At 49.2% G+C, this 18,029-nt stretch overlaps 2 protein-coding genes across 2 annotated transcripts in view; one reads left to right on the top strand and one right to left on the bottom strand.

Moving 5' to 3' along the window:
• Nucleotides 1–612: 612 nt before the first annotated feature.
• TXNL1 (thioredoxin like 1) lies at nt 613–14,874 on the bottom strand. The gene is made up of 8 exons (XM_034073283.1): nt 14,719–14,874; nt 14,357–14,453; nt 8,106–8,273; nt 5,020–5,142; nt 2,979–3,048; nt 2,674–2,846; nt 2,448–2,552; nt 613–761 (listed from the first exon to the last, which is right to left on the bottom strand). The coding sequence occupies exons 1-8, from the start codon at nt 14,814–14,816 to the stop codon at nt 732–734; spliced, it is 864 nt and encodes a 287-aa protein (XP_033929174.1). The 5' UTR covers nt 14,817–14,874; the 3' UTR covers nt 613–731.
• A 1,597-nt stretch (nt 14,875–16,471) lies between these two features.
• LOC115945992 (WD repeat-containing protein 7) overlaps nt 16,472–18,029 on the top strand; it is a 43,741-nt gene continuing 42,183 nt past the window's right edge. The window contains exon 1 of the mRNA XM_034073199.1: nt 16,472–16,505. The gene's annotated coding sequence lies outside the window, so the exon portion shown is untranslated. The remainder of the gene's footprint in view (nt 16,506–18,029) is intronic.

Below are 18,029 nucleotides of genomic sequence, written 5' to 3'. Positions count from 1 at the left end.
CCCATTCCCTATTATCCAATCCCCATTCCCTGTTATCCAATCCCCATTCCCTATTATCCCAATCCCATTCCCTGTTATCCCAATCCCATTCCCTGTTATCCCAATCCCATTCCCTGTTATCCAATCCCATTCCCTGTTATCCCAATCCCATTCCCTGTTACCCAATCCCATTCCCTATTATCCCAATCCCATTCCTTATTATCCCAATCCCATTCCCTGTTATCCCAATCCCATTCCCTGTTATCCCAATCCCATTCCCTATTATCCCAATCCCCATTCCCTGTTATCCAATCCCCATTCCCTATTATCCCAATCCCATTCCCTGTTATCCAATCCCATTCCCTGTTATCCAATCCCCACTCCCTATTATCCCAATCCCATTCCCTGTTATCCAATCCCATTCCCTGTTATCCTTATCCCATTCCCTATTATCCCAACCCCATTCCCTATTATCCCAATCCCATTCCCTATTATCCCAATCCCATTCCCTGTTATCCCATTCCCTATTATCCCAATCCCATTCCCTGTTATCCCAACCCCATTCCAAACACTGTTGGGATCGGATCCGGGAATTCCGGGATCATCCCCCCCCCCCCTCCCCTTTTCCCCTTGGAAAAGGCATGGAATTTTATTTACAAGTCACACAAGGGGGGGGGAGAACATTGGGAATGTCGGGAATCCGTTGGGAATAGCGGGATGGGCTCGCGGCATTCCCGACGTCGGGAATGGGCTCAGTGGCTCTCTCCTTTCTTGCCCACCACCTGCGGAGAGAAGAGGGAGGAGATGGGAGGGGATTCCTGAAACTAGGAAAAGCAGCATTCCCGAAAGTGGGAAAAGGTGGAATTCCCAAAAGTGGGAAAAGGTGGAATTCCCGAAAGTGGGAAAAAACAGTATTCCCAAAGTGGGAAAAGAGGCATTCCCGAAAGTAGGAAAAGGCGGTATTCCTTAAAGTGGGAAAAGGCGGTATTCCTGAAACTGGGAAAAGGTGGTATTCCTGAAAGTGGGAAAAGGTGGAATTCCCGAAAGTGGGAAATAACAGTATTCCCAAAGTGGGAAAAGCAGCATTCCCGAAAGTGGGAAAAGCGGTATTCCCGAAAAAGGGAAAAGCCGGTATTCCCAAAACTAGGAAAAGCAGCATTCCCAAAGTGGGAAAAGGTGGTATTCCCGAATGTGGGAAAAAACAGTATTCCTGAAAGTGGGAAAAGCAGCATTCCCAAAGTGGGAAAAGGCAGTATTCCCAAAAGTGGGAAAAGGTGGAATTCCTGAAAGTGGGAAAAGCAGCATTCCAAAACTGGGAAAACATGGTATTCCTTAAAGTGGGAAAAAGCGGTATTCCCAAAACTGGGAAAAGGTGGAATTCCTGAAAGTGGGAAAAGCGGCATTCCGAAAGTGGGAAAACATGGTATTCCCGAAAGTGGGAAAAGGCAGTATTCCTTAAAGTGGGAAAAGCCAGTATTCCTGAAAGTGGGAAAAAACAGTATTCCCAAAAGTGGGAAAAGGCAGTATTCCTGAAAGTGGGAAAAGCAGCATTCCCAAAAGTGGGAAAAGGCGGTATTCCGAAAGTGGGAAAACGTGGTATTCCTGAAAATGGGAAAAGCAGGTATTCCTGAAAGTGGGAAAAGCGGCATTCCGAAAGTGGGAAAACATGGTATTCCTTAAAGTGGGAAAAGGTGGAATTCCCGAAAGTGGGACAAAACAGTATTCCCAAAAGTGGGAAAAGCTGGCATTCCTGAATGTGCGAAAAGCGGCATTCCTGAAAGTGGGAAAAGGTGGTATTCCCAAAAGTGGGAAAAGGCAGTATTCCTGAAAATGGGAAAAGGTGGTAGTCCTTAAAGTGGGAAAAGGCGGTATTCCCAAAAGTGGGAAAAGCGGCATTCCAAAAAGGGGGAAAACATGGTATTCCGAAAGTGGGAAAAGCTGGTGTTCCTGAAACTGGGAAAAAACGGTATTCCCAAAAGTGGGAAAAGCTGGTATTCCCGAAAATGGGAAAAGTCGGTATTCCCGAAAGTGGGAAAAAAACAGTATTCCCAAAGTGGGAAAAGGTGGTATTCCTGAAAGTGGGAAAAGCTGGTGTTCCTGAAAGTGGGAAAAGGTGGCATTCTGAAAGTGGGAAAAGGCGGTATTCCCAAAACTGGGAAAAGCGGCATTCCCAAAGTGGGAAAAGCCGGTATTCCTCAAAGTGGGAAAACCTTGGAAAAGCGGCATTCCTTAATTCAGGAAATGTGAAAAGCTGGGAAAAGCGGCATTCCTGAAGTCAGGAAGTGGGAAAACCTTGGGAAAAGTGGGATTCCTGCATTCAGGAAGTGGGAAAAACCTTGGAAAAGCAGCATTCCTACATTCAGGAAGCAGAATAAACTTGGATAAGCAGCATTCCCAAAGTCAGGAAGCACAATAAGCTTGGATAAGCGGCATTCCCGACATCGGGAATGGGGCTAAGCCCGACTCACCCTCTTGAAGTCATTCATGTTAGTGGCCTGCACTGGAGTCCCAATGAAGGTGAAGTAGGAAATCCTGGTGGTCTCCTCATCCCCATGGTTAGACTGGACAAAGAGCTGGGAACAGCAGGAAAACCGGGATCAGCATTCCCGAATCCGGGAATTCCGCCTGTTATCCAATGGGATTTGGGGTTTAATGCGTCCCAATGGAATTCCAAAGGTCGGGAATGGGGCTTACGGTCACGCTATTGACGTTCTGGAACTTGACGTAGCGCAACGGGATGATCCCGTCTTCCCGGATCTCATCCCGGCTTAATTCCAGGGATTGGGTGGGCTCGCTCCGTTCGGCTTCCTCAAAATCCATGGATCGAGGGAGATTAGTGAAGATCTTGACGGATTTGGGGCCTTGGCCTGGGAAAAACGGGATCGGGAATGGGAATAATGTTGGGAAGCGCGAAAACGGCGTTCCCGTAGCATTATCCCATAGGATTATCCCATAGGATTATCCCATAGGATTATCCTATAGGAATGGGGTTCACGCACCGTTGTCCGGGCCTTGGAATTTCATGGAGTAGAGCTTGACGGGTTGGCTGAAGGCGACGGTGATGAGGAGCTAAGGAAAGATAAGGAAGCAGCATTCCAGAAGTCGGGAATGCTGATTGGATACACTCTTTGAAACCCATTTTATCCCAAAATCCCACTGTTTTCCATAGGGAAAATGGATGGATTCCAATGGGAAACGCTTCCCAAAGGTGGGAATGGGATGATCCCGATGGACATGGAAAGAAGCAGCATTCCAGAAGTTGGGAATACTCATTGGATCTGCCCTTTAAAACCCATTTTATCCCAAATTCCAAGCGTTTTCCATAGGGAAAATGGGTGTTCTCCAATGGGAAACGCTTCCCAAAGGTGGGAATGGGATAATGGGATGATCCCGATGGACATGGAAAGAAGCAGCATTCCAGAAGTTGGGAATACTCATTGAAACCACTCTTTAAAACCCATTTCATCCCAAAATCCCACTGTTTTCCATAGGGAAAATGGATGGATTCCAATGGGAAACGCTTCCCAAAGGTGGGAATGGGATAATGGGATGATCCCGATGGACATGGGAAGAAGCAGCATTCCAGAAGTTGGGAATACTCATTGGATCTGCCCTTTAAAACCCATCTCATCCCAAAATCCCACTGTTTTCCATAGGGAAAATGGGTGTATTCCGATAGGAAACGGTTCCCAAAGGTGGGAATGGGATAATGGGATGATCCCGATGGATATGGAAAGAAGCAGCATTCCAGAAGTTGGGAATGCTGATTGGATCCACTGTTTAAAACCCATTTTATCCCAAAATCCCACTGTTTTCCATAGGGAAAATGGATGGATTCCAATGGGAAACGCTTCCCAAAGGTGGGAATGGGATAATGGGATGATCCCGATGGACATGGAAAGAAGCAGCATTCCAGAAGTTGGGAATACTCATTGAAACCACTCTTTAAAACCCATTTTATCCCAAAATCCCACTGTTTTCCATAGGGAAAATGGGTGTATTCCGATGGGAAACGCTTCCCAAAGGTGGGAATGGGATAATGGGATGATCCCGATGGACATGGAAAGAAGCAGCATTCCAGAAGTTGGGAATACTCATTGAAACCACTCTTTGAAACCCATTTAATCCCAAAATCCCACTGTTTTCCATAGGGAAAATGGATGGATTCCAATGGGAAACGCTTCCCAAAGGTGGGAATGGGATAATGGGATGATCCCGATGGACATGGAAAGAAGCAGCATTCCAGAAGTTGGGAATGCTCATTGGATCCACTCTTTGAAACCCATTTCATCCCAAAATCCCACTGTTTTCCATAGGGAAAAGGGATGGATTCCAATGGGAAACGCTTCCCAAAGGTGGGAATGGGATGATCCCGATGGACATGGGAAGAAGCAGCATTCCAGAAGTTGGGAATACTCATTGGAACCACTCTTTAAAACCCATCACAACCCAAATCCCACCATTTTCCATAGGGAAAACGGATGGATTCCAATGGGAAACGCTTCCCAAAGGTGGGAATGGGATAATGGGATGATCCAAATGGACATGGAAAGAAGCAGCATTCCAGAAGTTGGGAATACTCATTGGAACCACTCTTTAAAACCCATCCCATCCCAAAATCCCACTGTTTTCCATAGGGAAAACGGATGGATTCCGATGGGAAACGCTTCCCAAAGGTGGGAATGGGATGATCCCGATGGACATGGAAAGAAGCAGCATTCCAGAAGTTGGGAATACTCATTGAAACCACTATTTAAAACCCATCCCATCCCAAAATCCCACTGTTTTCCATAGGGAAAATGGGTGTATTCCAATGGGAAACGCTTCCCAAAGGTGGGAATGGGATGATCCCGATGGACACGGAAAGAAGCAGCATTCCAGAAGTTGGGAATACTGATTGGATCTGCCCTTTAAAACCCATTTTATCCCAAAATCCCACTGTTTTCCATAGGGAAAATGGGTGTATTCCGATAGGAAACGCTTCCCAAAGGTGGGAATGGGATAATGGGATGATCCCTATGGATAATCCCATGGGATAACCTGCTGGTCGCAGTCGGATTCCAGGTAGGAAGCATCTCTCCGGAGGCAGTTGTCGAAGCCGTGCTGGTCACTCTCATTGAGGCACTCGCAGCCGGCCTTGTTGATGAAGGGCAGGAGATCCATCTGGGAATGGGATACATGGATTGGGATACATGGATTGGGAAGCATTGGGATGCATGGATTGGATTGGGATGCATTGGGATGCATGGATTGGGATGCGGGGATTGGGTTGGGAAGGGTTGGGATGCATAGATTGGGATACATTGGGATGTGTTGGGATGCATGGAATGGATTGGGAAGGGTTGGGATGAAGGGCAGGAGATCCATCTGGGAATGGGGGGATACATTGGGATACATGGATTGGGATGCATGGATTGGGTTGGGATGCATTGGGATACATGGATTGGGAAGGGTTGGGATGCGTTGGGATGCATGGATTGGATTGGGAAGGGTTGGGATGCATGGATTGGGATGCATGGATTGGGAAGTGTTGGGATGCGTGGATTGGATTGGGAAGGGTTGGGATGTGTGGATTGGGAAGGGTTGGGATGCATGGATTGGGATGTATGGATTGGGATGCACTGGGATGCGTGGATTGGATTGGGATGCATGGATTGGATTGGGATGCATTGGGATGCATGGATTGGGATGTATGGATTGGATTGGGAAGGGTTGGGATGCATGGGTTGGGAAGCATTGGGATGCGTGGATTGGGATGCGGGGATTGGAATGGGAAGTGTTGGGATGTGGGGATTGGGATGCATGGATTGGGATGGATTGGGAAGCATTGGGATGCGTTGGGATGCATGGATTGGGAAGGGTTGGGATGAGTGGATTGGGATGCGTTGGGATGCATGGATTGGATTGGATTGGGAAGCATTTGGATGCATGGATTGGGATGCATGGAATGTGAAGTGTTGGGATACGTGGATTGGGATGTGGGGATTGGATTGGGAAGGGTTGGGATGCATGGATTGGATTGGGATGTGTTGGGATACATGGATTGGGATGCATTGGGATGCATGGATTGGATTGGGAAGGGTTGGGATGCCTGGATTGGGATGCGTGGATTGGGATGGATTGGGATGCATTGGGATGCATAGATTGGATTGGGAAGTGTTGGGATACGTGGATTGGGATGCATGGATTGGGAAGCATTGGGATGCATGGATTGGATTGGGAAGGGTTGGGATACATGGGTTGGGATGCACACGGATACATGGATTGGGATGCAGGGATTGGGTTGGGAAGGGTTGGGATATGTGGATTGGGATGCATTGGGATGCAGGGATTGGGATGCGTTGGGATACATGGATTGGGATGGATTGGGAAGGGTTGGGATGAAGGGCAGGCACTCGCAGCCGGCCTTGTTGATGAAGGGCAGGAGATCCATCTGGGAATGGGATACATGGATTGGGATGGGTTGGGATATAGGGATTGGATTGGGATGCGTTGGGATGCATGGATTGGGATACATTGGGATGTGTTGGGATGCATGGAATGGATTGGGAAGGGTTGGGATGAAGGGCAGGAGATCCATCTGGGAATGGGGGGTAGAGGTGGGATACACGGGTTGGGATGCACAGGGATACATGGATTGGGATGGGAAGGGTTGGGATGAGTGGATTGGGATGCACGGATTGGATTGGGAAGGGTTGGGATGTGTGGATTGGATTGGGAAGGGTTGGGATGCATGGATTGGGATGCGTTGGGATGCATGGATCCCACAGGGAATGATTCTTGAATCCCATAGGGAATGATCTCTCCATCCCATAAGGGATGATCTCTCCATCCCATAGAGAACAATCTCTCCATTCCATAGGGAATGGTCCCATATAGAATAATTTCTTCATCCCATAGGAAACGATCCCTACATCCCATAGGGAACAATCCCCATATCCCATAGGGAATGATCCCTGTATCCCATAGAGAACGATCCCAGCATCCCATAGGGAACAATCCCTGCATCCCATAGGAAACAACCCATGCATCCCATAGGGAACGATCCCTGTATCCCATTGGGAATGACCCCTCCATCCCATTGGGAATGATCCCTCCATCCCATAGGGAACAATCCCTGCATCCCATAGAGAGCGATCCCTGCATCCCATAGGGAACAATCCCTGCATCCCATAGGAAACAACCCATGCATCCCATAGGGAACGATCCCTGTATCCCATTGGGAATGATCCCCACATCCCATATGGAACAATCCCCATATCCCATAGGAAACAATCCCCGCATCCCATTGGGAATGACCCCTCCATCCCATTGGGAATGATACCCCCATCCCATAGGAAACAATCCCCATATCCCATAGGGAACGATCCCTGTATCCCATATGGAATGACCCCTCCATCCCATAGGGAACAATTCTTCCATCCCATAGGGAACGACCCCTGTATCCCATAGGAAACGATCCATTGATCCCATATGGAATGATCCCATATCTCATAGGGACCAATCCCCACATCCCATAGGGAACAATCCCCATATCCCATATGGAACAACCCCCACATCCCATAGGCAACGATCCCTGTATCCCATATGGAACAATCCCCCCATCCCATTGGGAATGATACCCCCATCCCATAAGGAACAACCCCCGTATCCCATAGGCAACAATCCCCATATCCCATAGGGAATGATCCCCATATCCCATAGGGAACGATCCATTGATTCCATAGGGAATGATCTATTGATCCCATAGGGAATGATCCCTGCATCCCATATAGAATAATCCCCACATCCCATAGGCAATGATCCCTCCATCCCATAGGAAACGATCCCTGCATCCCATAGGAAACGATCCATTGATCCCATATGGAATGATCCCTGCATCCCATAGGGAACAATCCCCACATCCCATTGGGAATGATCCCCATATCCCATATGGAACAATCCCCATATCCCATAGGGAATGATCCCCATATCCCATAGGGAACGATCCATTGATCCCATAGGGAATGATCTATTGATCCCATAGGAAATAATCCCCATATCCCATAGGGAACAATCCCCATATCCCATATGGAACAACCCCCATATCCCATAGGGAATGACCCCTCCCCCCCCCCCATACGCACGTATCCCTTGGGAATATCGGCCTCCTCGCCGGCCTCGTGCTCCAGGTGCAGCTTGAGCTTCTCCTCCAATCCCATGGGATCCGCTCCCTGGTACTGGTCGATCCGGACTTTGTTCCGGAAGAACAGGAATGTCGGCGTGGCCGAGATGTTGTGGGCGGCGGCTGTGGCCTAGGGAGGCGGCATTCCAGAAACATGGAATTGTCCATTGGATCCCATTGGATCCATAGGGAAGGAGGTTGGGGAGGGGCTGAACCCATTCAAACCATAGGGAATGATGTTGGGAATGGCTCTACCCATAGGGAATAACATTGGGAATGTCTTTAACCCCTCAGATCCATAGGGAATAATATTGGGAATGGCTTTAACCCATCAGATCCATAGGGAATAGCATTGGGAATGGCTTTATCTATAGGGAATAACGTTGGGAATGGCTTTAATCCCTCCAATCAATAGGGAATAACGTTGGGGAGGTGCTTAACCCATTCAATCCATAGGGAATAAGGTTGGGAATGGCTTTATCCATAGGGAATAACGTTGGGAATGGCTTTAACCCCTCGGATCCATAGGGAATAACGTTGGGAATGGCTTTAACCCCTTGGATTCATAGGGAATAACATTGGGAATGGCTTTAACTCCTCCAATCCATAGGGAATAACATTGGGGAGGTGCTTAACCCATTCAATCCATAGGGAATAACGTTAGGAATGGCTTTAACCCATTGGATACATAGGAAATAATGTTGGGAATGGGTTTAACCCATTCAATCCATAGGGAATAACGTTGGGGAGGTGCTTAACCCATTGGATCCATAGGGAATAACATTGGGAATGGGTTTAACCCATTGGATCCATAGGGAATGAGGTTGGGGAGGTGCTGAACCCATTGGATGTTGTGGGCGGCGGCTGTGGCCTAGGGATGCGGCATTCCAGAAACATGGAATCACCCATTGGAGCCATAGGGAATGAGGTTGGGAATGGGTTTAACCCATTGGATCCATAGGGAATGAGGTTGGGGAGGTGCTGAACCCATTGGATGTTGTGGGCGGCGGCTGTGGCCTAGGGATGCGGCATTCCCGAAACATGGAATCTCCCATGGGATCCATAGGGCACAGCTGGAATCGCCCATTGGATCCATAGGGAAGAAGGTTGGGGAGGGGGTTAATGCATTGGAGCCATAGGGAATAGCGTTGGGAATGGGTTTAAACCATCGGATCCATAGGGAATAAAGTTGGGAATGGATTGATCCATAGGGAATAAAGTTGGGAATGGCTTTAACTCTTGGATTCATAGGGAATAACGTTGGGAATGGCTTTAATCCCTCCAATCCATAAGGAATAATGTTAGGAATGGCTTTAACCCCTCCAATCCATAGGGAATAACGTTGGGAATGGCTTTAAGCCCTCGGATCCACAGGGAATAACGTTGGGAATGGCTCTATCCATAGGGAATAACATTAGGAATGGCTTTAACCCCTAGGATACATAGGGAATTATGTTGGGAATGGCTTTATCCATAGGGAATAATGTTGGGAATGGCTTTTACCCATCGGATCCATAGGGAATAACGTTGCGGAGGTACTTAACCCATCCAATCCATAGGGAATAAGGTTGGGAATGACTTTAACCCATCAAATCCATAGGGAATAACGTTGGGAATGGCTTTAACCCCTCCAATTCATAGGGAATAACACTGGGAATGGCTTTAACCCCTCAGATCCATACGGAATAACGTTGGGAATGGCTTTAACCCCTCCGATCCATAGGGAATAACGTTGGGAATGGCTTTAATCCCTTCAATCCATAGGGAATAATGTTGGGGAGGTGCTTAACCCATTCAATCCATAGGGAATAAGGTTGGGAATGGCTTGATCCATAGGGAATAACGTTGAGAATGGCTTTAACTCTTGGATTCATAGGGAATAACATTGGGAATGGCTTTAATCCCTCCAATCCATAGGGAATAATGTTAGGAATGGCTTTAACCGCTTGGATCCATAGGGAATAAGGATGCGAATGGGTTTAACCCCTTCAATCCATAGGGAAGAACATTGGGAATGGCTTGATCCATAGGGAATAACGTTGGGAATGGCTTTAAACCCTCCAATCCATAGAAAATAAGGTTGGGAATGGCTTTAACCCATTGGATCCATAGGGAATAATGTTGGGAATGGGTTTAACCCATTCAATCCATAGGGAAGAACGTTGGGGAGGTGCTTAACCCATTGGATCCATAGGGAATAATGTTGGGAATGGCTAGAACCCATTGGATCCATAGGGAATAAGGTTGGGGAGGTGCTGAACCCATTGGATGTTGTGGGCGGCAGCTGTGCCCTAGGGATGCGGCATTCCCGAAACATGGAATCACCCATTGGATCCATAGGGAATGAGGTTGGGAATGGGGTTTAGCCATAGGGAATGAGGTTGGGAATGTCAGCGTGGCCGAGATGTTGTGGGCGGCGGCTGTGGCCTAGGGAGGCGGCATTCCCGACAGCTGGAATCACTCATGGATCCCATTGGATCCATAGGGAAGGAGGTTGGGGATGGGTTTAACCCATTGGATCCATAGGGAATGAGGTTGGGAATGTCGGCGTGGCCGAGATGTTGTGGGCGGCGGCTGTGGCCTAGGGATGCGGCATTCCAGAAACATGGAATATCCCATTGGATCCATAGGGAATGAGGTTCAGGAGGTGCTGAACCCATTGGATCCATAGGGAATGAGGTTGGGAATGTCGGCGTGGCCGAGATGTTGTGGGCGGCGGCTGTGGCCTAGGGAGGCGGCATTCCAGAAACATGGAATTGTCCATTGGATCCATAGGGATAACATTGGGGAGGGGGTTAATGCATTGGATCCATAGGGAATGAGGTTGGGGAGGTGCTGAACCCATTGGATGTTGTGGGCGGCGGCTGTGGCCTAGGGATGCGGCATTCCCGAAACATGGAATTGTCCATTGGATCCATAGGGAAGAAGGTTGGGAATGGGTTTAACCCATTGGATCCATAGGGAATGAGGTTGGGGAGGTGCTGAACCCATTGGATGTTGTGGGCGGCGGCTGTGCCCTAGGGATGCGGCATTCCCGAAACATGGAATCACCCATTGGAGCCATAGGGATAACATTGGGGAGGTACTTAACCCATTGGATCCATAGGGAATAAGGTTGGGAATGGGTTTAACCCATTGGAGCCATAGGGAATGAGGTTGGGGAGGGGCTGAACCCATTCAAACCATAGGGAATGACGTTGGGAATGACTTTATCCATAGGAAATAACATTGGGAATGGCTTTAACCCATCGGATCCATAGGGAATAACGTTGGGAATGGCTTTAATCCCTTCAATCCATAGGGAATAATGTTGGGGAGGTGCTTAACCCATTCAATCCATAGGGAATGACGTTGGGAATGGGTTTAACCCATCGGAACCATAGGGAATGAGATTGGGAATGGCTTTAACCCATTCAATCCATAGGGAATAACATTGGGAATGGCTTTAACCCATTCAATCCATAGGGAAGAACATTGGGGAGGTGCTTAACCCATTGGATCCATAGGGAATAACATTGGGGAGGGGGTTAACCCATTGGATCCATAGGGAATGAGGTTGGGGAGGTGCTGAACCCATTGGATGTTGTGGGCGGCAGCAGTGCCCTAGGGATGCGGCATTCCCGAAACATGGAATCTCCCATTGGATCCATAGGGAATGAGGTTGGGAATGGGTTTAACCCATTGGATCAATAGGGAGTGAGGTTGGGAATGGGGTTTATCCATAGGGAATAAGGTTGGGAATGTCGGCGTGGCCGAGATGTTGTGGGCGGCGGCTGTGCCCTAGGGATGCGGCATTCCCGAAACATGGAATCACCCATTGGATCCATAGGGAATAAGGTTGGGAATGGGGTTAACCCATTGGATCCATAGGGAATGAGGTTGGGGAGGTGCTGAACCCATTGGATGTTGTGGGCGGCGGCTGTGGCCTAGGGATGCGGCATTCCCGAAACATGGAATCTCCCATTGGATCCATAGGGAATGAGGTTGGGAATGGGTTTAACCCATTGGATCCATAGGGAATGAGGTTGGGAATGGGTTTAACCCATTGGATCCATAGGGAATGAGGTTGGGGAGATGCTGAACCCATTGGATGTTGTGGGCGGCAGCTGTGCCCTAGGGATGCAGCATTCCAGAAACAGGGAATCTCACATTGGATCCATAGGGAATGACATTGGGAATGGCTAGAACCCATTGGATCCATAGGGAATGAGGTTGGGAATGGGTTTAACCCATTGGATCCATAGGGAATAAGGTTGGGAATGGGTTTAACCCCTCGGATCCATAGGGAATAACGTTGGGAATGGCTTTAACTCTTGGATTCATAGGGAATAACATTGGGAATGGTTTTAAACCCTCCAATCCATAGGGAATAACGTTGGGGAGGTGCTTAACCCATCAAATCCATAGGGAATAAGGTTGGGAATGGCTTGATCCATAGGGAATAGCATTGGGAATGGCTTTAACCCCTTGAATTCATAGGGAATAACGTTGGGAATGGATTTATCCATAGGGAATAATATTGGGATTGGCTTTAAACCCTCCAATCCATAGGGAATAACGTTGGGGAGGTGCTTAGCCCATTCAATCCATAGGGAATAACGTTGGGAATGGCTTTAACCCCTCCAATCCATAGGGAATAACATTGGGAATGGTTTTAAGCCCTCAGATCCATAGGGAAGAACATTGGGAATGGCTTTATCCATAGGGAATAACATTGAGAATGGCTTTACCCCCTCGGATACATAGAGAATAATGTTGGGAATGGCTTTATCCATAAGGAATAATGTTGGGAATGGCTTTAACCCTTCCAATCCATAGGGAATAACATTGGGAATGGCTTTAACCCCTCTGATCCATAGGGAATAACATTGGGAATGTCTTTAACCCCTCAGATCCATAGGGAATAATGTCGGGAATAGCATTATCCATAGGGAATAACATTGGGAATGGCTTTAAGCCATCTAATCCATAGGGAATAACGTTGGGGACGTACTTAACCCATCGAATCCATAGGGAATAACATTGGGAATGGCTTTAACCCCTCAGATCCATAGGGAATAACATTGGGAATGGCTTTAACCCATTCAATCCATAGGGAATAACACTGGGGAGGTGCTTAACCCATCTGATCCATAGGGAATAACATTGGGAATAGCTTTAACTCTTGGATTCATAGGGAATAATGTTGGGAATGGCTTTAACCCATTCAATCCATAGGGAATAACACTGGGGAGGTGCTTAACCCATCGAATCCATAGGGAATAACGTTAGGAATGGCTTTAACCCATCCAATCCATAGGGAATAAGGTTGGGGAGGTACTTAGCCCATTAAATCCATAGGGAATAACGTTGGGAATGGCTTTATCCCCTCAGATCCATAGGGAATAACGTCGGGAATGGCTTTATCCATAGGGAATAACATTGGGAATGGCTTTAACCCCTTCAATCCATAGGGAATAACGTTGGGAATGGCTTTAACCCCTCCAATCCATAGGGAATAACGTTGGGAATGGCTTTAACCCATTGGATCCATAGGGAATAACGTTGGGAATGGCATTAATCATAGGGAATAACATTGGGAATGGCTTTAACCCCTCAGATCCATAGGGAATAATGTTGGGAATGGCTTGATCCATAGGGAATAACATTGGGGAGGTGCTTAACCCATTCAAACCATAGGGAATAACGTTGGGAATGGCCTTAACTCCTCAGATCCATAGGGAATAATGTTGGGAATGGCTTTAACCCCTTGGATCCATAGGGAATAACATTGGGGAGATGCTGAACCCATTCAATCCATAGGGAATAAGGTTGGGGAGGTACTTAACCCCTCTAATCCATAGGGAATAACGTTGGGAATGGCTTGATCCATAGGGAATAACATTGGGAATGGCTTTAACCCCTCCGATCCATAGGGAATAACATTGGGAATGGCTTTAACCCCTCAGATCTATAGGGAATACCGTCGGGAATGGCCTTATCCATAGGGAATAACATTGGGAATCACTTTAACCCCCCCAATCCATAGGGAATAACATTGGGAATGGCTTTAACCCCTCCGATCCATAGGGAATAACAGTGGGAATGGCTTTAACCCCTCAGATCCATAAGGAATAACGTTGGGAATAGCATTATCCATAGGGAATAACATTGGGAATGCCATTATCCATAGGGAATACCGTCGGGAATGGTGTTATCCATAGGGAATCCCACCTGGCACTGGTGCACATCCACCTCCAGGAACGCGGCCTGCGGGTACTTGGTGCTGAGGGCGCTGAAGGCCGGCGCTATCCGGACACAGGGGCCACAGCTGCGGACAAGGCACAGATCCAATGGGATACAGCAGCATTCCCAACGTTATCCATAGGGAATATCCTCCCTTAACCCACCCGGATCCCATAAGGAAGCCTTTATGGAGCCATTCCCATCGGGAATGCCGCGTCACGACTAGGCCGCAACGACCAGGCCCGAACCCCGTTTACCTCAGCGCACAGGCCCCATTCCCAACCCCATTCCCAACCCCATTCCCGATCCCATTCCCGATCCCATTCCCGATCCCAAGCCGGGATACCGACCCCCTCATGGTGAACTTGACCACAGCCAAACGGGATCCAATGGAGCCCAATTCCGGTTGGAATTCCGCGTCATTCCCGATGGGCTTCACCCCCCCCATGGCTGCGGCTCCCCCGGAGCTGCGGCGTCACGGCCGGAAGGGGAGGACCGGAAGTGGAAGGGAGGCGCAGGCGCGGAGAGGGGGTGGTGCCGGTGGCGCCATGTTGGGTGAGGGCAAGGGGAGGGGAGGTGGAGGGAGGGCGGAAGGGGAAGGTGGTGCCGCCATCTTGGGTGAGGGCAAAGGGAATAGGACGCCATTTTAGGTGAGGGCAAGGGGGGGGTGGTGCCGCCGCCATTTTGGGTGAGGGCGAAAGGAAGTGGCGGCCATTTTGGGTGAGGGCAAAAGGAAGCGGAAGCCATTTTAGGTAAGGGCAAGGGGGTGTGGCGCGGCAGCCATTTTGGGTGAGGGCAAAAGGAACTGGCGGCCATTTTGGGTGAGGGCAAAGGAAGCGGAAGCCATTTTAGGTGAGGTAATAGGGGAAGGACCGGCAGCCATTTTGGGTGAGGGCAAAAGGAAGCGGAAGCCATTTTAGGGACGGGTAAGAGGGGGTGGTGCCGCCATCTTGCGTGAGGGCAAAAGGAAGAGGAGGCCATTTTAGGTGAGGGCAAAAGGGGAAGGAGCGGCAGCCATTTTAGATGACGATGGGAGGCGGAGTGAGGGAGCGCAGCCGCCATTTTGGGTGAGGGCAGAAGGAGCCGGCGGCCATTTTAGGTGAGGGCAAGGGGGGGGTGTGTGTGTGTGTGTGGTGCCGCCGCCATTTTGGGTGAGGGCAAAAGGAACCGGCGGCCATTTTAGGTGAGGGCAAAAGGGGAGGGAGCGGCCGCCATTTTAGATGACGACGGGGGGTGGGGTGGGGGCGCAGCCGCCATTTTAGGTGAGGGCAAAAGGGACCGGCGGCCATTTTGGGTGAGGGCAAAGGGGGTGGGGGTCTGTGTGTGTGTGGCTGGGTGTGTGGGTGGTGCCGCCGCCATTTTGGGTGAGGGCAAAAGGAACTGGCGGCCATTTTAGGTGAGGGCAAGAGATGGGTGTAGTGATCCGGCCGCCATTTTAGGTGAGGGCGGGTGGGGGGAGTGACGCGAGAGTTCGGGTGAAGGCAAAAGGAAGCGGAAGCCATTTTAGGTAAGGGCAAAGGTGAAGTCGCCGCCGCCATTTTGTGTGTGGGCAAAGGGAGGCGGCGGCCATTGAGGTAAGGGTAACCGCGGGGTATGCAGGGAGCGGCCGCCATTTTGAGGTCGGGCACAGGAAGCGGCGGCCATTTTAGGTGAGGGCAAAAGGGGAAGTAGCGGCGGCCATTTTAGGTGAGGGCAACCGCCGCAGCCGCCATGTTGCGCTGAGGGGCAGCTCCGATCCCTCGGGATCGGCAGGACCCCATTCCTGCCGTCGGGAATCCCGGCTCCGTATGATCCCTATCACAAGGGGGTATCCGGTACACGGCAGCAAGCGGATGGAAGCCGCCGGCTCTCACTGAGGTAAATCCCGGTTACAATCCCCATCATTCCCAATGGGATATCCTTTGGGATCACTTAGGAATGGGCAGGATGAGCCCCGACCCCCCCTTACCTCTATAGGCCCCCCCCGGTCCCCATTGATGCCCATTGAAGGCCTAGGAAGCCATTGAGCCGCCCGGTTGCCGTGGCGACGCCGCCTGCCGTAAGTGAGCGCCGCCGTGCGGGGGGGGTAGGCGCTTTACGACAGCGGCGCCATCTTTGCGGCAGGCGGCGGCGCTTGACGGCCCTGTCAGGCTCTGAGGTAACGGGAGGGAATGGGACTCGTTTTATGGCTTAAAAGCGACAGAATTCCCGATTTCCTTCGGAATTCCCGAATTCTTTCGGTATTCCCATTGGGAATGCGGTGGGAGGAGGGGGTTGGGGGCGGTGGGAATGGTTTGCAGCAGGTTCAGGGCGTTATGTTTGCTATAGAGCATCAGAGCCCGTTGTATTGGGGGGGGTATTCCAGAGGGTTGGAATTCCAGGTGGGATGGGGAGGGAAGAGTGGATCCCGATGATTCCCTAAGCTTGGAATGTGGGGGGTGTCCGGGATCAAAGGGCTGTGGTGTGTGAGGCCTTTCCCATTGGGAAGTGGGGTCCAATGATGGAATTCCCGATTGGATTGATGGAATTTGGGATGGGATTGATGGAATTTCCTAATGGGGTTGATGGAATTCCCTATTAGATTGATGGAATTCCAGATTGGATAGATGGAATTCCCAATTGGATTGATGGAATTCGGGATTGGATTGATGGAATTTTGTATTGGATTGATAGAATTCCCTAATGGTGTTGATGGAATTCCACATTGGATTGATGGAACTCTCTGTATCCCACATGGAATTCTGCTTCCCACATGGAATTCTCTCTGTATTCTGCATGAAATTCCACTTTCCACATGGAATTCTCCATGTATCCCACCTGGAATTCCACTTCCCGCATGGAATTCTCTGTATCCCGCATGGAGTTCTCTCTGTATCCTGCATGGAATACTGGTTCCCTATGGAGTTTTCCATGTATCCCACCTGGAATTCCACTTCCCATATAGAATTCTCTCTGTATCTTGCATGCAATAATGGTTCCCCATTGAATTCATTTCCTCTGTATCCCGCCTGGAATTCCACTTCCCGGATGGAATTCTCTCTGTATTCCACATGGAATTGTTTTTGTATCCTGCCTGGAATTGTGCTTCCCATCTGGAATTGCATTTCCCGTATGGAATTCTCTCTATATCCCCCATGAAATTCCGCTACCCTATGGAATACTCTCTGTATTCTGCATGGAATACTGCTTCCTTATGGAATTCTCTCTGTATCCCCCATGGAATGTTGCTTCCCTATAGAATTCTCTCTGTATCCCATATGTAATACTGGTTCCCTATGGAATTCTCTATGTATCCCATCTGGAATACCACTTCCCACATGGAATTCTCTCTATATCCCACATGAATTTCCACTTCCCTATGGAATTCTCCATGTATCCCACAGGAAATTCTGCTTCCCACATGGAATTCTCTCTGTATCCCACATGCAATACTGTTTCCCTATGAAATTCCACATGTATCCCTATGGAATTCCGCTTCCCTATGAAATTCCACATGTATCCCTATGGAATTCTGCATCCCTATGGAATCCCCCATGTATCCCTATGGAATTCTGTATTCCTATGAAATTCCCCATGTATCCCTATGGAATTCTATATCCCTATGAAATTCCTCATGTATCCCTATGGAATTCTCCATCCCTATGGAATCCCCCATGTATCCCTATGAAATTCCCCATGTATC

The sequence above is a fragment of the Melopsittacus undulatus genome, chromosome Z, assembly GCF_012275295.1.
Source record: "Melopsittacus undulatus isolate bMelUnd1 chromosome Z, bMelUnd1.mat.Z, whole genome shotgun sequence".
Lineage (NCBI taxonomy): Eukaryota > Metazoa > Chordata > Aves > Psittaciformes > Psittaculidae > Melopsittacus > Melopsittacus undulatus.
This window is presented reverse-complemented; position numbering and strand designations above follow the sequence as displayed.